The 23,003-nt window shown below is 39.9% G+C and overlaps 2 protein-coding genes across 2 annotated transcripts; both read right to left on the reverse strand.

Moving 5' to 3' along the window:
- Positions 1 to 2,551: 2,551 nt before the first annotated feature.
- Positions 2,552 to 9,158, reverse strand: trir (telomerase RNA component interacting RNase). The gene is made up of 3 exons (XM_048200270.1): positions 8,424 to 9,158; positions 8,204 to 8,281; positions 2,552 to 2,968 (listed from the first exon to the last, which is right to left on the reverse strand). Exons 1-3 carry the CDS (start codon positions 8,724 to 8,726, stop codon positions 2,861 to 2,863), a joined length of 489 nt encoding a protein of 162 aa, XP_048056227.1. The 5' UTR covers positions 8,727 to 9,158; the 3' UTR covers positions 2,552 to 2,860.
- Positions 9,159 to 9,819: 661 nt separating this feature from the next.
- On the reverse strand, positions 9,820 to 13,220 carry LOC125274191 (nuclear factor 7, brain-like). Its single transcript, XM_048200379.1, has 6 exons — positions 12,589 to 13,220; positions 12,393 to 12,488; positions 12,044 to 12,274; positions 11,932 to 11,954; positions 11,732 to 11,850; positions 9,820 to 10,537 (listed from the first exon to the last, which is right to left on the reverse strand). The coding sequence occupies exons 1-6, from the start codon at positions 12,982 to 12,984 to the stop codon at positions 9,984 to 9,986; spliced, it is 1,419 nt and encodes a 472-aa protein (XP_048056336.1). The 5' UTR covers positions 12,985 to 13,220; the 3' UTR covers positions 9,820 to 9,983.
- Positions 13,221 to 23,003: the final 9,783 nt, after the last annotated feature.

Genomic DNA, 23,003 nt, shown 5'->3' on the forward strand with positions numbered 1-23,003 from the left:
TAATTCTACACCCTTGCCTCATTTAATATACTTGGATTAATGAATATGCTAATCAGTCCCGCCTCCACTTGCTCACACAAGCTCAGAGATCCACTCGGTCAACTTTCCTGAGGTAAACGCTTCACAATGGTGTCACTCTTTACAACATCGGACACAACAGTAAATAATATGATTAGCCTTTTGCTTGACTTATCAAACAGCTGCTTATAATGTGTTGCTAATGTTACACAAACTCAGAATGGAGAAAGGCATATAGTTCATCATATCATTGTAATATACATCATACACCCGCTATATTGCTAAATATACCCGATTTTTCATGTCAACAAAAATGTACTGGGATAATCTGGCTTCTCTTGAGACTCTCCTGCTTCAGATCGGTCATAGTTAATAGTTAATGCTAATCCCCGCCCGCACTAGTTTGTGACGTCACAAACACCAGCGATTTCAAACTGTGTTTTTGAAACTGTCTTTAGATCGCTGCAGTTTTAAAGACAAAATACTCAGCAATGGTGTTGACTTGTAAATTTGCACATGGTTTGTCGTAAAGCATATTAAAAATGCCATAGAGACATAAAAACAACATTAAAAACTATTACCAGTGGGGGATTTTTTTTACCATGCTTTTTTCCTTTTGGAAAGCATGTTTTAAGTGTACATTACAAGTGATTCTGGTCTAAAATGTTTAGAATTGTATTTTATTCAGTTCAAGTACAAATAAAACAATACTAAGTAGGTTCAACAAACATTTTATCAATTTGAACTGATTCTAGTTGCGAGGGATATAGAAATAAGAGCTGCTATTGATGTTTTTAGCTTTTTCCCCGCCATTGACAGAATTTTCCGGCTTTCCGTGTTTTCACAGTTATACTGTAGGTGGCGCTATCACTCAACTCCTTATAGAGTAAAGAATATCCAGTAAAAAAAGGAGCAGATGAAAGCACTGTTTTCCTTCTTTTGATACACAGGTTTTGCATGATATTCACGCAACAAATTATTCTGGGGACCATGAATATTTTGTGAAAATTATTGTTTTTTTATTTTTTATTATTATTATTATTATTTTTTTTTTGAATAGAGTTAATTTGCAATCTTAAAATGCAAATGTCACTTTCATGATTCAGCTGCATCATTTCAGAGGTTGAGTTCCAACAAGAAAGTATGGCAATGATAATCTCAGGTAGGCTACTTTTTATGTGCTTTATTTAATGTTAAAAATGTGTAATGTGACTTTGATTATCATTTAGTGCTCCCAGCTTTATGGCCATACTGAAAGTAATCATGGATAATTTACCTCAGCTCTTGAAATTAAACAAATGGAAACAAGAGTATTCAATATGTGACCAAACAAGTGTATTCTATGGCAAATCTTGTTTAAGTAATGCAGGATGTATTTTTAATATTGTTTAAATGGTGTAATATTTGTTAATTTGATTATGTAGCCTACTTATCGTGTGCCATCAAGATTAATCTCTGATGCCTCGCACTTGCAGCAAGAGCCCGCCCACACGCTGTTCTGATTGGCTGTGGGTTTTGATTGATTTTGTCGCATATCGTAGTCGCGTCGCGTCTGGTGTCGCTGGAATTATCGCATCTGGTTAGGATACGGTGTAACAGTTACTTTTCTTAAATGAGACCGCCTCAATGACATATGCAGCCTTCAAATGGGACCTCCGGAGGACGCAGCCTTAGAAATGAGACGTCTAAGACCATGTCAGTTTATCTGCTGTATTAATCCACACCTTAAAATGATTAATTCTAAGTTATTTCATGTTTTAAAAAATTATATGGTGCGAGACCATAAAATCTCAGACTCGAATCTCTGCACTTGAAGCTTGTTAGCTTTTTTTGTGCATCAAGTAAAAAAACTTCCTTTTTTTTTTATCAAAATGGTAAAAAATAAAGGCACATTTACTTTTTACACCGGATTGAGATCACTTTAAATATCTAATTAAATGAATTAAAAACTCTTGGGGGGTTTGTTTTAACAAATTACCCTTGTGAATTCAGAGTCCAGGTGCTTTGAGCTCTGAAAGCTTTATATACATTATTATTATTAGTGATTTGGACTAATACATGTTTCAAAGTCAGGTTCCATTGAGCGTGACCATTTTACCATTATTTAAATCTAGATTTTCTTATGCTAAAGGAAAAATAAGCCCTTTTTTTCAGTAGCCACTCACTGCAAACACTCGATATCCAGGGGGCGGAGTCACATATGTAAAGTGGGAGGGGTTGGATCCACCCCCACCCCCCTGGATCTTGTGTTCTGCAGTGAGGCAGATTTTTGATGATGCTGTTTATATTGCACATTTGAAGTAATTTCATCTAAAATGTAGAACACTGTTAAATTCTGACCAATTAGCAACAGAGAAGGAAGCAAAAACTATACAAAGGTCGAGTTTCATTTCAGAATAATTTGTAATTCTTTTTTGATAAAGCCTGGTATCCTAACTGGTTAAGTGTGTAAAATGCAAACACATGAATTATTCACATAAATAAACAATGCAATCAGGTGTTGATGTTAACATACACAGTCAGAAGACAATCCTGTGGTACTGTGACTTTAATTTCATCATCAATCTCGATCAATTGACATTCAAGTACCAAACATGTCGAGTACAAAATATCAACAAGGGGAAGGAGATCTTTCTAATGCCATGGACTAAAGAATACACTGTAAATAATGTCATAAAATTAACCAGAACCCAACAAACGGTCAAATACGGCGCACAAGGTAAAACTCAATCTGGAAACAAGGACTTGAAGGAAAAGAGAAGGACAGCGTGAATAACATCAGTGTGTGTGTGAGAGGATGAGGATGTGGCAGTGCGGCCCGTGTCCACAGAAGAGCTCCAGTCTATTTGACCAGTGGTCTGGTTTTATCATCGTCTCCACACTGATGCGCTTTATACTTTTTCACTTCAGCCATGTATTTAGTCCAGGCATCTCCTTTTCCAGCCTCCACCTGCGTTAAACACACACACACACACACACAGATGAGTTAACACATGAAAATTACTGCAAATGCATCAAACACACTCATACCATTCAACATTTGGGGTCATTTACATTTATCAATTTATATACAGACGTCTTGAAGGTGAAGAAGTAAAAGCCTTTTTAATTAAAAAGATCAGAGAGAGGAAAATTATGGTTAAAAAAAAAAACTATTGTGTTATTGACTCCTTTAATACTGCTCAACTGTTTCTAGGTAAATGTAAGAATTAAACAATATGCTTTACAATATTTTAATCACATTAATCAACAAATAACTGAAAATTATAAATTTAAATTATATAGTATCAAAAATAAAAATAAAAGACTAAAGGAAATTATGGGGGAAAAAAGTGAGAGTACACAAGAGAAAAATTTTTCAATGCATGCATACCAAGTAATAACTATGAGATGAAATGTCAAAATTCTGACATACTAAATCAAGGAAGATGAAAAAGTATGACAATGTCAAGATTATGACATACCTCATTTATAAAATGTTGCAAAGAAGCCGTCCTACATTTGATCTTACGATCATTTCTCAAATGTGTGTATGTGTGATTCAGAGAACTAACATGTGCACAACAAACGTGTGTACGCCTCTCTTCCAGAAGTGAAATTTATGACTCCCAAATGATCATTAAATTGTGCGCAGCTGAATGGGTTTGGATCTCCGTCTTGTAAAAGACGCCTAATTAATTTCATTAGCATATAAAAGAGCACCAGTCAACGTCCAAATCCTTCACTTTTTGAGAATGGCAAGTGGCAAGTATGGCTAAGATTTCCAAACACCTGCAGTTCTCCAACTCTCTGCCACAAGGAAAAGTGCGTCTGCTTGAACCCTGATGTGGTGCTGAGCACTTTTCCACGTCAAAGACTGTTTTTATAAATACGAACGCTGGTGTGGTGTGGTGCTACACACACTCTACGATCAAATACAGCCGTACGCATGCTTTATAAATAAGAACCACCAAGTCTAAATTGACATGAAAGCAAAAAATTGAGACAAAAAAAGTCTAAATACTAACATTAAAAAGCTAAAATTGACAAAAAAATCCAAATTATGAAATAAAGTCCAAATTGACATCAAATTACATAAAAAGCCAAAATTGAAAAGTCAAAATTATGACATAAAAATCAACGTCAAAATTGAAATAAGTCAAAATTACGAGTAAAAATTATGACGTCAAAATTAACAAGTCTAAATTATGACAGTCAAAATTATGACATAAAAAGCCAAAATTGACAGTCAAAATGATGACAGTTAAAATTATGATGACATCAAAAGTATGATGTCTACATTAAGTCGAAAATTATGACAAAATCGAAAACTAAGACAAGTCGAAAAATTAAGACATAAAAGGTCAAAATTATGACATAAGTCAAAAATTATGTTGGAAATGATGACAAAGTCAAAAACTATGACAAGTAAGAGTAAGAGTCAAAAGTAAGAGTCTAAATTATGACAAAAAGTCTAAATTATGACGTAAAAAGTTTGACAGTCTACATTATGACATAAAAAGTAAAAGTATGACATGCTAAATGTACAATCTAAATTATAACTTCTTGCTTATATTTCTTCTTGCTCTTTGGATGTGGTGCCTCCACATCTTTTTAGGGAAGTGTTATGTGTACTTGAACCTTTTGTTTTAACCATTATAAATAGCAGCCTATCTCAAGGTACTGTTCCATCAATTCTGAAACACGCAGTAGTGAATCCACTCCGCAAAAAGGCCAGTTCAGATCCTTATATTTTAGATAACTATCGTCCAATTTCAAAATTACCATTTTTATCAAAAGTAATGGAAAAGGTTGTTTTCCATCAATTGACGGTATTTTTAAGTGAGAATAATTTGTTGGACAAATTTCAGTCTGGTTTCAGACAACATTACAGTACAGAGTCAGCTTTGCTGAAGGTGTTGAATGATCTTTTGCTGGTTGTGGATTCGGGTAACTGTGCAATTTTGTTCCTTCTGGACCTCAGTGCTGCATTTGATACAATTGATCATGCTATCTTGCTTGAGCGGTTGAGTAATTGTGTAGGAATTCAAGGTACCGCATTGAATTGGAGATAGAACATTTTCTGTGGAGATTGGGAATTTTTCTTCCTCTTCTGTACCATTAACTTGTGGTGTACCTCAGGGGTCTATTTTGGGCCCGCTGTTGTTTTCGCTGTATTTGCTCCCTTTAGGCTCGATTTTTCGAAAGCACAATATTCCATATCACTTTTATGCGGATGATACACAGGTGTATCTCCCTTTAAAAAATGGGGATAATTATGACAAAGTCTTTGTTGAACTGTCTCGAGGAGGTAAGAGGCTGGCTGGCAGCTAATTTTTTAACATTGAATGACTCTAAAAACGAAATTGTAGTTTTTGGATCACCAGCTTCTAATATACAGATTAAAAAACAACTGGGTCCTTTAAGTGAGAATTCTCATGCTTATACCAAAAATCTGGGAGTGATTTTTGATAACGGCCTTAAATTTGACAAACAAATTAACTCCGTGGTGAGGAGTAGCTTTTATCATCTGAGATCTATTGCGAAATTAAAAGCATTTTTAACAGTAAAAGATTTGGAGACAGTGATTCATGCCTTTATTTCATCGAGGCTGGATTATTGTAACTCGCTGTACCTTGGGGTGGCTAAGTCTTCCTTATCCCGCCTACAAATGGTACAAAACGCTGCCGCCAGGCTTCTTACTGGTACCCGAAAGAGGGAACATATTTCACCTGTTCTTGCTTCGCTTCACTGGTTGCCGGTCGAATACCGTGTCAAGTTCAAGGTATTGCTGTATGTGTTTAAGGGGTTAAATGGTCAAGCTCCTCAATACATTACAGATCTTCTCCACCGGAAATGTTCTAGATCTTTAAGGTCCTCGAACAAGTTGATGCTCACTGTGCCACGATCTAGACTGAAATTAAAAGGTGATCGTGCCTTTTCTGTTGCTGCTCCGCGTCTGTGGAATGATTTGCCGGAACACCTAACGTTGTCTTCCACTGTTGATAGTTTTAAATCTTCACTAAAGACTTATTTTTTCTCTTTGGCTTTTGGTTAAATGTAATTTTATGATGGGTTTTTATGATAGGTTACGATGTGTTTGTGTCTGCTGATGTATTTATGTATTTTATATTGTCTGAACTGATTGTACAGCACTTTGGTCAGCAGTGGCTGTTTGAAACGTGCTCTATAAATAAAAGTGCCTTGCCTAATAATTTTGGCTTTTAGGCCTATGACTACTATGTCAATTATGACAGACGAAAATGAGAAATTTTGACTTTATAATACCAAACTTTTCAGCATCTTAATTATGACTTAGTATGTCATGATTTCAACTTAACTCTTTCGAGCGTGAGTTTAAAATGTTCTAGAGCGAGTTTAAGGCGACCGTTATTTTAGAACGTTTGCCCTTATTGTTTCCATGGCGACGCATCATGCGCGTCACGAGCGCTGAACTGTTTTTCCTTTACTTAAAATATTCACAAACTTGCTTACCATGTCATCAACTATCTGATATTCCGATCCTCAAATATGTGTAAGTTTGTTTGTTTTGTCGTTTTAAAACCTAAACGAACGTTATGATCTATAATGCGAGATGGGCGCCGCCATCTTAGTTTGCCCCGCTGTTCAGAGTCCTGTCAGTCAGATTTACAGCAGGTGAATTCATCAGTTTCTCCCGAAATATATGCAAGTAAGTGGCTGGTGAACTGGAAGAATAATAGAGTAAACTTTATAGTTACCTAGGCCCATTATGTGTGTCTGATATGAATATCTGCAAATTATATTTGAATGGATTGTCATTGCTGCTTCCACTGATGTCTGACATCAGTGTGTATTTTATAAATGCTAAATGAATTGTTTTACTGGTGCTTATGCGTATTTAAATGTCTGAAACCTTAAAAAAAAAAATATTATGTAGCTGAAAACACTGCATAGATGTGATATATGACAAGAGCTGAGCGCGTCCGTCTCGCAGCCAAAGCGCAAAAGCAGTTTGAATCTGGCAGTTATGTGACGTCGCTGAATGTTATGTGGGACCGTACCGCTCAAAGGGTTACAGGATTAGTCCACTTTTAAATAAACTTTTCCTGGTAATTTACTCACCCCCATGTTATCCAAGATGTTCATGTCTTTCTTTCATCAGTCGAAAAGAAATTAAGGTTTTTGATGAAATCATTCCAGGATTATTCTCCATATAGTGGACTTGGACTCCAGACGGTTGAAGGTCAAAATTACAGTAACGAACGCAGCGCCAGTTTAGTTTTTTTTTCCGTAAGTAGAATAGGGAAGGTGTAGGACATACAGTGTAAGTGTTTTAAAGAATGCGGAAACGGGAAATACGTTCAAGGCGATATTTAGTGTTTACGGTTAATGGTTGTATTTTTTTCGAAAATGACCTATCGTTTCACTAAATAAGACCCTTATTCCTCGTCTGGTATCGTTTAAAGCCCTTTGAAGCTGCACTGAAACTGTAATTTTGACCTTCAACCGTTTGAGCTCCGTTGAAGTCCACTATATGGAGAAAAATCCTGGAATGTTTTCATCAAAAACCTTAATTTCTTTTCGACTGAAGAAAGAAGAACATGAACATCTTGGATGACATGGGGGGTGAATAAATTATCAGGAAATGTTTATTTTAAAAGTGGACTAATCCTTTAAAGTCACAATTCATTAATGCGAATTTCTTTGGTCATTATTTTGACTTTGTAACCACAATTACAACTTTGTATGTCATTAAGTTTAACTGAAACATAAGTTTTTTTTTGTGTGGAAGAAATGGGCGTCCGTACACAACTTTCGCAAACCTATGAGCAAATGCAAAAAATAAATCGGATCGTTGTTTTGTCGCATATCAACTGTCCGTTCAGTCAGGAACTAGCAGTGCGTCTGAAATCGCATACTGAGTAGATACTACATGTGAAATTTAACCGTCAAAAAATCGGAGAAGTTATTATTAAATTATTGAATTACGCGTTTCTATGGCAACACTATCAACACCAATATGAATCTGCAGCAGTCACGTGGTACAAGTCGGAGCTCTCAGCAAATTCCCAGTTTACAAATTGTAATTATGAGTTCTACGAGGACGTGAATGCTTTTTACAAGTCGTAATCTCATGGCGTGAACACCTTATGATAGATACTGTATGAACTTAAATAAATTCATAACGAAAAGGTTTGTATTATATAATATTGTCGCTTCTCACCTCAGAGTCCAGTTTCTGTTTCTTGGCCACCATCCCGGTCTTGAGGGCCAAACGCGCGCCTCCCCTCCGCTTGCCCACCTGAGTTAATAAGGGAACAGACTCAGAGCGTTACACGGGCTTTAGGAAGCGGCCAGGACCCGAACAGAGCCAGAATCTACTGCTGTATGTGTGTGTGTGTTAATGTTACACTAATGTAAAGCGCTTCCACTGCCGCTCTTACAATGCTGCTCACGCTACAGGGCTTCTTGTCCTGAGCCGCTTGACCTGCCGGAGCAGGACTCTTCGTCTTCTCCTGCTCCTCAGTCTCTCTCTTCCTCCTCTCCTCCTCCTCCATCTTCTTCTTGAACATCTCCATGAAGCTGCCGTCGTTGGCGAAGGCGTTGGCCGCTTTGGGCGCACCGTGGGCCGGGCTGCTGCCGCCGGACTCCCCGCTGCTGCTGCTGCTGCTCGAGGACTGATGATGATGATGATGGTGGTGGTGGCGATGATGATGTTTGTCTGATTTATGCTGCTTTTTCTCCATCGTTTTGATGTTTAGTCAAATAATAAACAAGCCTTTACATTCACGCCTGTGATTGTACAGGGCTGGTTAGATTTCTGCACGAAAAGTGAAGATTTGCGCGCTTAATAAAGAATGAATCGTAATTTAAATGTGACGAATGTAATAAAGACGAAAAATAAATAATAATAAGCGTGTTTGTCTTATAATGTGCTCATAAAGTATCGCGGGGTCTCCGATAAACAAAAACACCTCTAACAACAAACACAAAGAACGCGATTTATCGAGCCGTGAATCCGTATGTGATTATAATCGCAGATCGGGCGGATTGTGGGATGAATCGGCAGGATTCCGGGCTTTAATCCCGATGAATTTCATACAGTTTTGTTTGATTTCAGTGACGCTCCGCCATACTGCATTTCATCTGCAGTCAGTGTTCGTACGTTTGAGTGACGCTCCACCGCCACCTCTAGGCCGGAGGAAGAACTGCAATGCCTTATTCTTTCCTTCTTCTTCTTCTTTTTTTTCTATAAGTAACTGCAGACTCTTTTGCATAAAATTGTACTTATTTCAGTTTTATTGCCCATGAAAACATATAATACAATATTAACTGCAACAGTTACCAGGAGGCAGCAAAAGTTTGTTTTTAAAAAATCACAGATTTGGTAGGATTCCATCAGAAACACACATTAATAAGCTTTATTATTCAACAATTTTATAAAGATTTTTGACAAACAAATTTGTTTAGAGGAAAACAGTGTAAAAGACATATTAGATATTATGAACAGTTATTAAAACCCAATTAAAATCTACTATTTTCGTCTTACCTTTATTCATTTAAAACCAGACTGACTTTATTTCTGTCAGACTCAGACGTCTACAGAAGTTCTTATTGAGATTAACAGAGGTTTAGATGTCTGGTTGAAAATGTTCAGTTTGCACCATCATGATGATCAGTGTTTGCTTTAGCTGGGCTCTTGACTTTGGGGAGAGATTTGTTGCATTATTCCAAATAAATATATTGAGATTCACAAATAAATGTAAAGAGATTCACAAAAAAATTAAATGAGATCTGCAAAAAAAAAAAAATACAAATGACTCCACCCACCGTCTACTTAAGCCAGTCAGATAACAGCCACATTACACTTTTGTGTGAAGAAAGAAACTCATACAGGTTAGGATCAACATAAGGGAGAGTGAGTAAAAGATGACAGGATTTTCATTTTTTTGGGTGAACTATCCCTTTAAGAGCATTTCTGAGAAGTTTTACACATACAAATATTAAAAACATGATGAGTGTAAAAGATGACTATTGACCAGTAAGATCTTCATAGATGAATTATAACCACAACAGAAGAAAGGAAAGAGTGTGTCAGTGAAGGTGGTTGTGAATGTGTGTAGATGTGTGTTAGTTACAGGATCAAAGAATGACACCATTCCTCTGTCATAATCCAGATCAACTCTCACACGATCAAGATTCTGTTCAACAAGAAAACCAGACCATTCAAACAGTCCGTTTTGTAATTCTGGGTAATGGTAAGGTGACTCATACCACACACTCCAGACATCAGTCTTATAGAAATCACGTCCCTTCCTCTGGTTTGATGCTGTAGTTACTCCAAGACTCCAGTAGTCAGTCCCTTTAACCTCCACATCCCAGCAGTGTGTTCCTGAGTTAAAACCCTCTGAACCCAGAACACAGCGATGACTATCCAATCTCTCTGGATTATCAGGAAGAGGTTGTTTGTCAAGGTTCAAGCTCCATATCAGACTGGTCAGATCATCAGACAGGACGAGAGATGGATTTGCAGTGTTTGGATCCAGAATCACAGGAGCTGATGAGACACAATAAACAGCTGCTTTTATTCTGATGTTCATATAATGATCGAGAGGGAACTGTACACAGATTATTATGAATTATGACACTCGTCCTGTTGATCAAACACATCAGACATTTTCCTCTGATCACTGTCAGTGTTTTTAGTCACACACTCATTTTTATTATCAGTGTTTAATGGCATCAGATACAAACATTAAATGATTCAAACATTTGTGTCTCATCAAGAGAAACTGATATTCTGGAAAAGTTAAAATCACAATCAAACAATCAGAGCTGTTGAGATGAAAAACTGTATCTGTAAAAAATCTGATCATCCTCATCTAATCATCTTCATTAAACTGAATCTTAATGTGTGTGAATTTGATTGAATTTAAATACTTTTTTACTGTCTAATGTGTTTGACTTAGTAACAAATAATCACTCGTTTTAATATTTTAAGATGTAATAAATCTGTGTGTTGTGAGTAACTGAAGCAGGTTCTTCTGGTAAACATCATTATCTGAACAAACCCTCATCATTGTGTTTCTGAAACATGGAAACATCAAGATTCATGAAGCAGCACTTCTTCTAGAAACCCTTTCAAAATGATTCAGGATTCATGAAAATCTTCTGAAGATAAGAAACTTTTTGAATGTTCCTGCAGTTCTTGAAAAAGTAAATAAGTTCTCAAGTACAACATCTTAAAAAATATTTATGGAAGGAAAATATATTTCCATATATTATTATGATAAAAATATAGTTCAAAATACTCAGAATTTTAATGCAAATAGTTGCCTCAATTATTTTATTCAAACCAAGGCAATATTTTTACAGTGTGTGGAAACTGATTGCCCTAAATTTCTCAAGCAAGTTTTACTCAAAAATTGTTATTAATACAAAGACATACAAAAGTATGTTCCTTTTGTGCAGCTTTGAGGAGATGATAAAATTAATAATTTTCTTCATGAACTCTAGAGACTGTCAGTAGTTCCTCTATTAAGTATCTTTTCACTTTTACACTGTTGAGTTTGTTCTGGACTTGAGTAGATGAAGAAAACAGAAACATTCTCAAAAAGATAATATTATATAATATTATATAGACTAGCTTTTCCCTTACTACAAAATGAAATAATCTAGTGCTTTTGTCTCATGAAAACCCCTGTGTGATTTCCAGTGTGTGTGTAAGAGCACAGATCTTCTCCAGACTCACTGTTTTGGACGATGTCCTGCATCTTCTTCCAGACTCTGAACTGCAGGTTGCCCAAGTAACGTGACACATGAATCAAAGCTCCAGAAGCCATCTGTGGATCCGGCTGTGAGATCTGGACTCTGGAAAAACATTCAGGAGTCAGAACTGCAGTGGCTTTGGATCAGAATCAGAGAGACCAGAGACACCAGCAGATCACTCACCTTTCCTTTGAGACTGGAAACTCCTGCAGAACAAACACACCATTAATCATCAAGAACTCAATCAATCATCAATCAATCAATCAATCAATCAATCAATGATGTGAAATCAGACCTTCAGAAAGCAGACGTCATTGTCTTTCATCATCTCCTCCATGTCTTTGATTGTGTGTGAAAGAGCTGAGATGTGTCTGTTCATTTCCTCCAGCTTCTCCTTCATCATCTGTTTCTTCTGCTCCTCTTCCTCCCTCAGTGCAGTGATTGTAGCTTCTTCTTCATCTCTGAGAAACTGATGAAGCTTCTCAAACTGCTGTTTAATCTGATGCTCAGTGTGCTCAGCTTGAGACTGAAATCACAGTGTGTGTGCGTGTGTTTCAGTCAATAAAGGAACGTAATTATGTCAGATAAATCATTTCAGCTGTTCTAAACAAACTTGTAAATATGTCAAAAGTATCAATCCTCACCTTGATGTGTTGAACTGTTTTCTCAAACTCTCCTTTAATTTTTTTATTTTGTTTCAGTTTCTCTTGTAAGGACTTCAATGCTGTATTTAGCTCCTCCTAGAATTTAAAAAGAAAAACTATAAGATACCAGAGATTTCTGTAATAAGATCTCATAAGCTTAAACAAGTGTTTATCCTCATCTGTAAATCCATCTTACCTTATATGAAGGAACAACTTCACTGATGGGTCTGAATGTGTGATTGACGTGTTTCTGTGAAGTAAAGCACACTAAACACACAGGCTGTTTGTCCTCCAGACAGAAGAGTTTGAGTTTCTCATTGTGCAAACTGCAGATCTCCTCAGATCCTGATGAACGCCTCTCATTTCTTTCCTTCAGGAACGACTCACACAAGTTTTTTAATGCAAGACTAACTGGAGGATCCTCTTTCGAGGATCTTCTCCTGCAGACAGGACACTCCTTAGTTTCCTTGGTTCTCCAGTACTGTTGAAGACACTCTTTACAGAAACTGTGACTACATGACAGAAGAACAGGAGTCTTGAAGATTTCATGACACACGGGACAAGAAAAATCATCTTCAGATAGTGAAGCCATTTTCACTGTTTGACCTCCACAAATCTAAACTTTACTTTCACTTTCTGAATCAAGGTTTAAAAATCAAGGTTTCAAAATATAAATAACCAGAAGAATCACAAAGATCTGCTGTCTGTTATGAAACAAATGTTTTAAATTCTTTTTGAAAGTTTTTCTCCTTTTCTTCATTGATCGCCGATTCTTTTTTGCTTTTTCCGTGAGAGAAGCGAGTCAGTGTGACAAAAGGAGAAATAATTCAGTGAGTCTCTTCCTGGTAAGTGTTATCAGAGGGAGTTTATGATCACCTTTAGGTGTATTTAAACAGGTCAAAGAGCAACATCAGAATTTCCTTTAGGTTAAAGGTACATGGCTGTGTCCGAAATCACAAATTCTCTTACTTTAAAAAAATACAAATAAAAAAGTAATTGGAGTTCTTCAGAAGTGCTTAACCATGGTTTTATGAAAGTAAAATTGTAGCCTAACCATGGTTTTTTAGTGAATTGTTACCATTTGTATAAACAGTTACCTTTCGATACTTCACTCATACTGCATGTTGGAAAAAACTAATTTTTTCCTCTATACTGAAGCCTTTTTCAACAACGCAGTGTAACTGCACGGCCATTGGTTCAAACTGGAAAATTTTTGAACCAATGACGGCGCGGCGGAGCTGTGTGAGCCTATGGCGATGCAGCGCGCCAAAGCCCGCCAAAATGGAGAGCCCCTCTGCATCAGGACGGCGGGCACGGTGAGTGCATTTTCTGCCTGGCAAGTCCCATGCAGAGGCGGTGCTCACAGGGACTTCACCGGCACCATTCTTCCACGAGGTGCATGACGACCACATCTGCAGCTCTCACCACCGTGGATGGCTCTCATCAGAAGGGATAAGAGCAGATGCCACCCCTGGACGAGGCCGTGGCTGCTCATCTCTGCCCTCCCATGGCTGTGGGATGGAAAATCAAATGGGCCCTCCCTACCGAGCTCAGCAGGACGACCTCTGCTCTGGCTGGCAGGCCACGAAACCTACAACCCAGGCCATCGGGTGGTCAATGGCCAGCCTGGTTGTATTAGAGCATCATCTCTGGCTTAATCTAACAGAGATTAAGGAGATCAACAAAGTGGCCTTCCTCGACACCCCTGTCTCTCCCACCGGTCTCTTTGGACCCACCGTAGAGGGCTTCACTGAGCGCTTCACTGCTGCACAGACGTCATCCCAAGCCATGCGGCACTTCCTGCCCAAGCGCTCCAGATCAGCCACTGCCTCGAGTCACCCCAGGCCTGCGCCGACTCAGCAGCAGAGCACCCTCTACATCCCAGGCAGTGCCCCCTAAGGAGAAACGTCAGCAATCTCGCTCCTCTAAGCATCAGTCTTTCCCTAGACGTCAGGGACACTGGCCTAGGATTACGCTGGACCTGACCCCTCCAAAGTCTTCCTGATCTAATAGTCCCGCTGCGGCCGGACCACCCCCAAAGCTGCTTCGTCTAGTTCCCCCGCCACCCGTTTAGTTCTGGGTGTTGGGGACAAAATGTTTTTTTTTTTGCGCCCTGGGCCCACTGTTGTTGCACCCGCGCCAAACGCCGTTCTCATGGCGAACAAAATAAAAAAATTATATTTTCAAAAAGAGAGCAAATTTCTTCTTCCACACTCGTCTGTGCTCAGGCCCCTATACAGCGGTCTGTTAACCGACCTAATCCAACCCCTTTTCACGTGGGCCAAGGCTTAGCAGGCCATCCCCAGAGTGTCAAGCTGGGTGTTGGGGATAATAAATCGAGGTTACTCGCTGCAGTTCGCCTGAAGACCCCCGTGTTTTCAGTTCTCACTTTGGTAAAACCGGACAACGCTCATGTCCTTCGCTTGTTAGGAAAGGGAGCCATAGAAATAGTTCCCCCCTCAGAGAGTGATCAGGTTTTTACAGCCGATATTTCCTCGTTCCCAAAAAGGATGGCGGTCTCAGACCCTTCCTAGACCTCAGACTCCTGAACCGCTCCCTCATGAGACAGAAGTTCAGGATGTTAACATTGAAACAGATCCTCATGCAGATTTGCCCCGGGGACTGGTTCTTCTCACTGGACCAGAAAGATGCATACTTTCACATCCAGATAGCCCCCCATCACAGATGATTCTTGAGATTCGCTTTCGAGGGAGTGGCTTACCAATATATAGTCCTTCCCTTCGGGCATGTCCCTAGCTCCTCACACTTTTACAAAGTGCATGGATGCGGCGCTTTCCCCTCTGAGACAGATGGGAATCTGTGTCTTGAATTACCTCGACAACTGGCTCATACTGAGCTAGAACATCACAGATCAGTGCTCCTCAGCCACTTGGAGTGCCTAGGACTCAGGGTCAATTTCGCCAAGAGCTCACTGCTCCCCAGCCAACATATATTGTTCCTGGATGCAGTTTTCGACTCAGCCCATACGAGGGCTACAGTCTCGCCAGAGCATGCTCTGGCCATTCAGCAGCTCACGGCTTCAATCAGAATCAAAACCCGTCTCCCTCTGAAGTTTTTCCAGAGGATGCTAGGGCTGATGGCTTCCGCCTCCCCAGTTTTGCAGCTTGGCCTCCTGCAAATGCGGCCTCTGCAATACTGGCTAAACCTTCGGGTCCCACCTCATGCTTGGCGGCATGGCCGCTTTTTTGTCAGGCTAAATCAGGCCTGTATAGCAGCCCTGAAACCCTGGAAGAACCCTCTGTGGTTCAGCCGTGGGGTTCCCTTGGGGGCGGTATCCAGAAGGATGGTGATCTCGACAGCCAGCATTAGGCTCGTGGTCAAGCGAGGAGAGCCATCTACACATAAACTACCTAGAGATGCTAGCAGTGAGTCGAGCCCTTCACTCTTTTCAGACGGTCCTGAGGGGTCCGATCGGACAGCATGACGGTGGTGTCCTACATAAATCACCAAGACGGGCTTTCATCCAGTCGCCTCTGTGCACTGGCAAAGTGGCTCTTGGAATGGGCTCTGCCCAGGCTGCGATCACTAAGAGCATCACACATACCGGGCAAATTGAATCTGGGAGCAGGTATGCTATCTCGGAGCAATGTCCCCTCAGACAAGTGGATGCTCCATCCCCAGACGATTCTCAGAATCTGGGAGATCTTTGGGAGGGCAGAGGTCGACCTCTTCGCCTCAGAAGACAACTCTCATTGCCCAATCTTCTTTTTGAAGGACATAGATGCGCTGGCCCACGACTGGCCCAGCCTCCTTCTTTATGCTTTTCCCCCGATCACTTTGATCCCTCAGGTCATCAGACGAATCAGGGAAGACAAAGACGGGACCTCCTCTCTCAGGCAAACAGGACAATCTGGCACCCCCGGTCAGAGAGCTGGGCTCTGCACCTGTGGTCCCTCGATGGGAGCCTGTAAACCTCCCAGAGGATGTGCTGAATACCATTTCTCAAGCGAGAGCCCCGTCTACTAGATGCCTCTACGCCCAGAAATGGTCAGTCTGGTGTGCAGCTCGACACGAAGACCCTGTTGAGTGTGACATATCTCCGATATTGTCATTTCTCCAGGAGCGTCTGGACAAGGGCTTCACCCCTTCTACGCTCAAGGTGTACGTAGCAGACATAGCAGCGTTCCATGCACCTATTGCTGGCCAGTCAGTGGGACGAAACAGTCTTGTTGTGCATTTCTTAAGAGGTTCTAGGCAGTTGAACCCCCCTCCTCAGAGCATTCAAAGGGGCCCCCTTTGTAGTGAATTCCAGGGCCCAGTTTACGGTCGGGCCCCTCTCGCTCCATAACAGTGGACAAAGGTTTGCTACATTTTGATTGGATCTCGGTGGACTAACACAAACAAACTGTCCTACACCATCAGATAAAGATGTAAGGACAACATCCAGACCTCTCTTATACCCCCTTTCCACCAGCACGAACCAGGTGCTAGTTCAGAGATAGTGCTAGTGCCAGTTCGGAGTTGGTTCAATTGACGAGCCTTCTAAGAACCAGTTTGCCTTTCCACAGGCTAGAGAGCCACCACAGAGCCAGGTCTTGCGTCACTGTATACGTCTCATATTTCACAGCAAAGCTAGCGCCGCAGCGCCAAACACAAATACACCAGGCTCGTTTGAGATGCATCGGCTTCTCGCAAAGCGATCGGCGCATGACATCAAAGCTCCGCGAGAACGATCCAAAAGTACAAGGAGTCGTATGCTCTACAAACGCTCCCGCGGATCCGCGGCACCCGCCGGTCCGCGTTGCTCCGATGCATCTCGAACAAGCCTTCTATCAACAATCGCGGATGTTTCCCTGCTGTTGATGCTCATGGCTTTGCGAACCTACATCGGCATCCAAACACGGCTCACCGTAATTTGTATATAGACGGAGATTACGATCGAGCTGCTATTAGCTCGATTAGCTGCTATTTCAAAAATGGCGGTCACAAGTTTCTTGTTGGTCACGGTAACCCCGCCCCCAGCCCCTGACGCAAGCGGTTCTTACTTCTAGCCCAGCAATGTTTTGGTGCTACTTACGAACCACTTTTTCTGGTTCGGAGCTGGTGCTTTGTGTGTCGAAAGACAAAGAACTGATTTGAAACTAGGCTCTGGCTCCGAACCAGCACTCAAACTGCCTTGGTGGAAAAGGGGTATTAGAGGGTAAGAAGAAGACCTCTTGTACCAAGCCTGGGAAGGACAAGACTTCTCATTGGTCCACAGGCAGTTACTGCCCTTCACCCATCTAGACACTACTTCCTAAGGTTGGCCAGAGACTGCCATAAAAATTCCTTGGGACCTTAGCAGCAATGGGTGAAACAAAGAGAGATCACAAAGATCCATCCGAATCCATTCAAAACTATGTTTGAAAACCTTAGAACTGATGCAAACTACACATCCATTTCATACTTATTCACAGAAATAAGTATTCTCAGTGACAGCTATTTGTAGTGCAACCTCTGACGCAAATTCAGCTGTTAATGTACAATTTCCATCATGTTTAGTCTCTATTTGTTTAGAATATTGCCAAAGGTATTCTGGTGGTGGTTTGGAAAGTGAGAAATGTGTTGGTAAACTTTAAAGACACTGTAAAGACTTCCAACTTTGTGCTTTATGCAAATGAGTTCCACAGGGGAGAGAAGGGTGGGCCACACTGTGTGTGTCCCCTCTGATGCCAGCAGCCAATCACAGCACTCGAATGGAGAAGCGCCAAAATGCAATCTCCTCCTCATCAGAAAGGGATAAAGGTACCCTTTCAACAGACACTCCTTGTTCTGAGTCTGCCCGTCAAAGGGGAAAGACACAACAGATACACTGTTCTGGGTCCCAACTCTGTAAGGAGTGAGACATTAACAGATATTGTTCTGAGTCTCCCATCGGAGGAGACATAACAGATATACCGTTCTGAGTCCCGGCTTGCGAAGCTGAGACACAACAGATACATCGTTCTGAGTCTGCCCTGCGAAGGGAGAAGACATAACAGATATACCGTTCTGAGCCTCTGGTCCATCCAGAAGAGACAACAACAGATCCCGTGATCTGAGCCTACAGCTTGTGAGGCAGCAACAGAGACGACCACGTTCTGAGCCTCTAGCTTGTGAGGAAAGAGACATCAACAAACACTATGTTCAGAGTTTCCGTCCAGCGAGACAGTGACGACATCTGCAACAAGGTTAAGCTCAGGAGAGCAAACCTTCACTTCAAGGTACCTTCGTCTGCGTGTTCCAGATTGTTAAGGACCTTCTGCACCTACACCAGGGCCTCATCTGCGTGTTCCAGACTTTAGGACCCTTTGGTGCTCCAGGAGATCAGCATCCCACAGAGCTTCGTGTTCAAGACTGTTGAAACAGATTCTGGCTCCTCTCCCCACTGCATTGTCACCCAGCACAACCAGTGGAAGACGTCACCGTCATTGGACTCAACCACGTGGAACGTAAATATCACTTAACCAAACCTCTTTCCAGAGACCTTGGCATTGTTGTATATTATCAGTATATAATTTCCTAATTTCCATTAGATGTAATATAGCTGATGTTAGTTAATAACAAATAATCTTTCGTTTATTTGTTTGGTGCATAATAAGGTTCTCCACCTTATTATTTTCAGAGAAACAGTTTATCTTTCCATAAGATAGCGTAACTCTTCCATAGCCACACCCAACTTAATCACTTGTATTCTATGTAGCTTATGCACTTTATTCCTTTATCATTCATAGTATTCATTTAGTAGTTGTGTTAGTTATTCTTGTTTATCTTTTTGTTAATAAAATTTATTTTATTACACTTGTGTCTTCCTTGTGCTGATAATACAGAAAAGGTTCTACAAGTTAGCAATATCACCAATCTTTCAGATAAATCAGCTGACCACTTTACATTAACCCTCTAGAGTCTAAGGCTGATTTGGGGCCTGGAAAAGTTTTGACATGCCCTGACATTTGTGCTTTTTTCAGTTGTTCATAAACATATTAATGGAAAAAGTGTCATTACACTGTATTCAGCACAAACTAGGCTACAATAATATGTGAGGAACATGTATGTACATGTTTGTGTTTTTGAAGGAATAACATTTATGCGTGGTTATTGAAAAAACAAAAAACTTAAGTCACTGAAATAAGGCCAAAAAAGTATAGTCAAGTCAAGTCAAGTCAAATTTATTTATATAGCGCTTTTTACAATTGGTAATTGTTTCAAAGCAGCTTTACATGTTAGAAGCACAGAAAAAAAGAGAAGTGGTTATAAATAAGCTGTACAAGCAAGCGTGGTAATATGTAACATATACAAGATGGTGCTACATTAAGCCAATGTCGGCTGACTCCCAGGGGTGGAAAAAAAACCCTAGGAGAAAAACCCAGCGTGCTAACACTGGGAAAAAAGTCCTAGGAGGGAAAAAAAACCCTTGGAAGATATATATAATATATGTAAATGGATATGGAGATCAAAATCTGAATTATACATTTTTATTATAGAGATTAAAAATAGATTATATATAAATATATGTAAGCGGATACGGAGATTAAAAATCTGAATTATAGATGCAGCCAGAACTGGATCTGTAGGCCCATTGTCTCCTGGGCTACGTTGTAGTCAGGTCCAGACACAGGTTCTCCATCTGATCTGGATACGGCCTGGATCCAGCACCCGGCAAACCTCAGGATAAGCAGAGAGACTGATATTAGCGTAGATGCCATTCTTATTCTGATGTACAGGTATATCTAGTGTTATAGGAAATGTTCTTGGTTCCGGCCGACCTAATTATTGCAGCGTAACAATCCTTTAACGGATTTGAAAAATGTCAATGTATTGATAATGTGTTATGTGTATGCAAGAGCAAAGAGATGTGTTTTTAGTCTAGATTTAAACTGACAGAGTGTGTCTGCTTCCCGAACAATGCTAGGAAGATTGTTCCAGAGTTTAGGTGCTAAATAGGAAAAGGATCTGCCGCCTTCAGTTGATTTTGATATTCTGGGTATTATCAACTGGCCTGAATTCTGAGATCGCAATAGACGTGAAGGACTATAATGCACCAAGAGCTCGCTTAGATATTGGGGAGCTAAACCATTTAGAGCTTTATAAGTAAGTAGCAAGATTTTAAAATCTATACGATGTTTAATATTGAGCCAATGTAATGTTGACAGAACTGGGCTAATATGGTCATACTTTCTGGTTCTAGTAAGAACTCTAGCTGCCACATTTTGGACCAACTGTAGTCTGTTTAAAAGCCGAGCAGAACAACCACCCAGTAGAGCGTTACAGTAATCTAGTCTTGAGGTCATGAATGCATGAACCAACTGTTCCGCATTTGTCATTGAGAGCATATGTCGTAATTTAGATATATTTTTTAGATGGAAGAAGGCGGTTTTACAGATACTAGAAACATGGCTTTCAAATGAAAGATTGGTATCAAAGAGCACACCCAGGTTCCTAACTGAGGACGAAGATTCAATGGAGCACCCGTCAAGTGTTAGAGAGTATTCAAGGTTTTTACGTGAGGAAATTTTTGGTCCAAAGATTAGGATATCAGTTTTTTCTGAATTTAATAATAAGAAATTTCTTGTCATCCAGTTTTTAATATCAGCTATGCATTCTGTTAGTTTTGTGAATTTGTAGGTTTCGTCAGGGCGCGAGGAAATATAGAGCTGAGTATCGTCAGCGTAGCAATGAAAACTAACACCATGCTTCCTAATTATCTCTCCTAAGGGCAGCATGTACAGAGTGAAAAGCAACGGTCCTAGTACTGAGCCTTGTGGTACTCCATATTGAACTTGTGATCGATATGACATCTCTTCATTAACTACTACAGACTGATAACGGTCAGATAAGTACGATTTGAACCATGCCAAAGCAATTCCACTAATGCCAATATAGTTTTCAAGTCTTTTTAAAAGAATGTTGTGATCGATAGTGTCAAAAGCAGCACTGAGATCTAATAACACTAATAGAGAAATACAGCCACGATCGGATGATAAGAGTAGATCGTTTGTAACTCTAACGAGAGCAGTCTCAGTACTATGGTATGGTCTAAATCCTGACTGGAAATCCTCACAGATTCCATTTCTTTCTAAAAAGGAGCACAGTTGTGTTGAAACTGCCTTTTCTAGTATCTTTGACAGAAAAGGTAGATTTGAGATTGGCCTGTAATTTACTAAATCTCTCGGATCTAATTGAGGTTTTTTAATAAGAGGTTTAATAATAGCCTGCTTAAAAGTTTTTGGCACGTATCCTAGAGTTAAAGATGAATTAATTATATCAAGAAGTGGACCTACGACCTCTGGAAGCATTTCTTTCAGTAGTTTAGTCGGCATTGGGTCTAACATACATGTTGTTGATTTTGATGATTTGATAAGTTTAGATAATTCGTCCTCTCCTATAGCGGCGAATGATTCTAGTTTTACCTCAGGGACACTACAGTGCACTGTCTGAAGCAAAACTGTAGATGGTTGCATGTTTATAATTTTCTCTCTAATATTGTCAATCTTGCAAGTAAAGAAGTTCATAAAGTCATTACTGCTGTGCTCTTTGGAAACGTCAGCAGTTGAATCTCTGTTTCTAGTTAATTTAGCCACTGTGTCAAATAAGTACCTAGGATTATGTTTGTTTTCTATTAAGAGATTTGAAAAATAAGTAGATCTAGCATTTCTTATAGCCGTTCTGTACTCAATAATTTTTTCTTTCCACGAAAGGCGAAAAACTTCTAGTTTTGTTTTCTTCCAACTACGTTCAGCTTTTCTCACAGCTCGTTTTAGAGCCAGAGTGTGCTCATCATACCACGGCGTTGGATTAGTTTCCTTAATCTTCTTTAGACGTAAAGGAGCGACTGCATCTAATGTGCTGGAAAAGAGAGAGCCAATAGTTTCTGTTGCAGCATCGAGTTCTTCTAAGTTGTCAGGTATACTAAGGCGATGAAACTGCTCGGGGAGATTATTTATAAAGCAATCTTTAGTGGTAGAAGTGATGGTTCTACCATATTTATGGCTGGGTGGTGGTTTTGTAGCCTTGGCTAACTGTATTATACACGAGACTAAATAATGATCTGATATGTCATCGCTCTGCGGTAGAATTTCAACAGCATCAATATCAATTCCATGCGACAGTATTAGATCTAAGGTATGATTACGACAATGAGTGGGTCCTGACACGTGTTGTCTAACTCCAATAGAGTTTAAAATGTCTGCAAATGCCAATCCAAATGCGTCTTTATTATTATCTACATGGATATTAAAATCACCAACAACAAGGACTTTATCCGCAGCCAGTACTAACTCTGATAGAAAATCAGCAAATTCTTTGAAAAAGTCAGTATGGTGCCCTGGTGGCCTGTATACAGTAGCCAGCACAAATGTCAACTTACATAATGTTACATAAAGCACCATCACTTCGAAGGAATTATATTTGAAATTCTTTTGAATGATTCTGAATATATTACTATAAATTACAGCAACACCTCCCCCTTTGCCTTTCTGTCGAGGATTGTGTCGATAGTCATAACCTTGAGGACTAGATTCATTTAAAATAATGTAATCGCCTGGTTTTAGCCAGGTTTCTGTCAAACACAGCAAGTCTAGTTTATTGTCTGTGATAATTTCATTTACAATAAGTGCTTTTGAAGAAATAGAT

This window comes from Megalobrama amblycephala, linkage group LG1 (genome assembly GCF_018812025.1).
Source record: "Megalobrama amblycephala isolate DHTTF-2021 linkage group LG1, ASM1881202v1, whole genome shotgun sequence".
Taxonomy (NCBI): Eukaryota; Metazoa; Chordata; class Actinopteri; order Cypriniformes; family Xenocyprididae; genus Megalobrama; species Megalobrama amblycephala.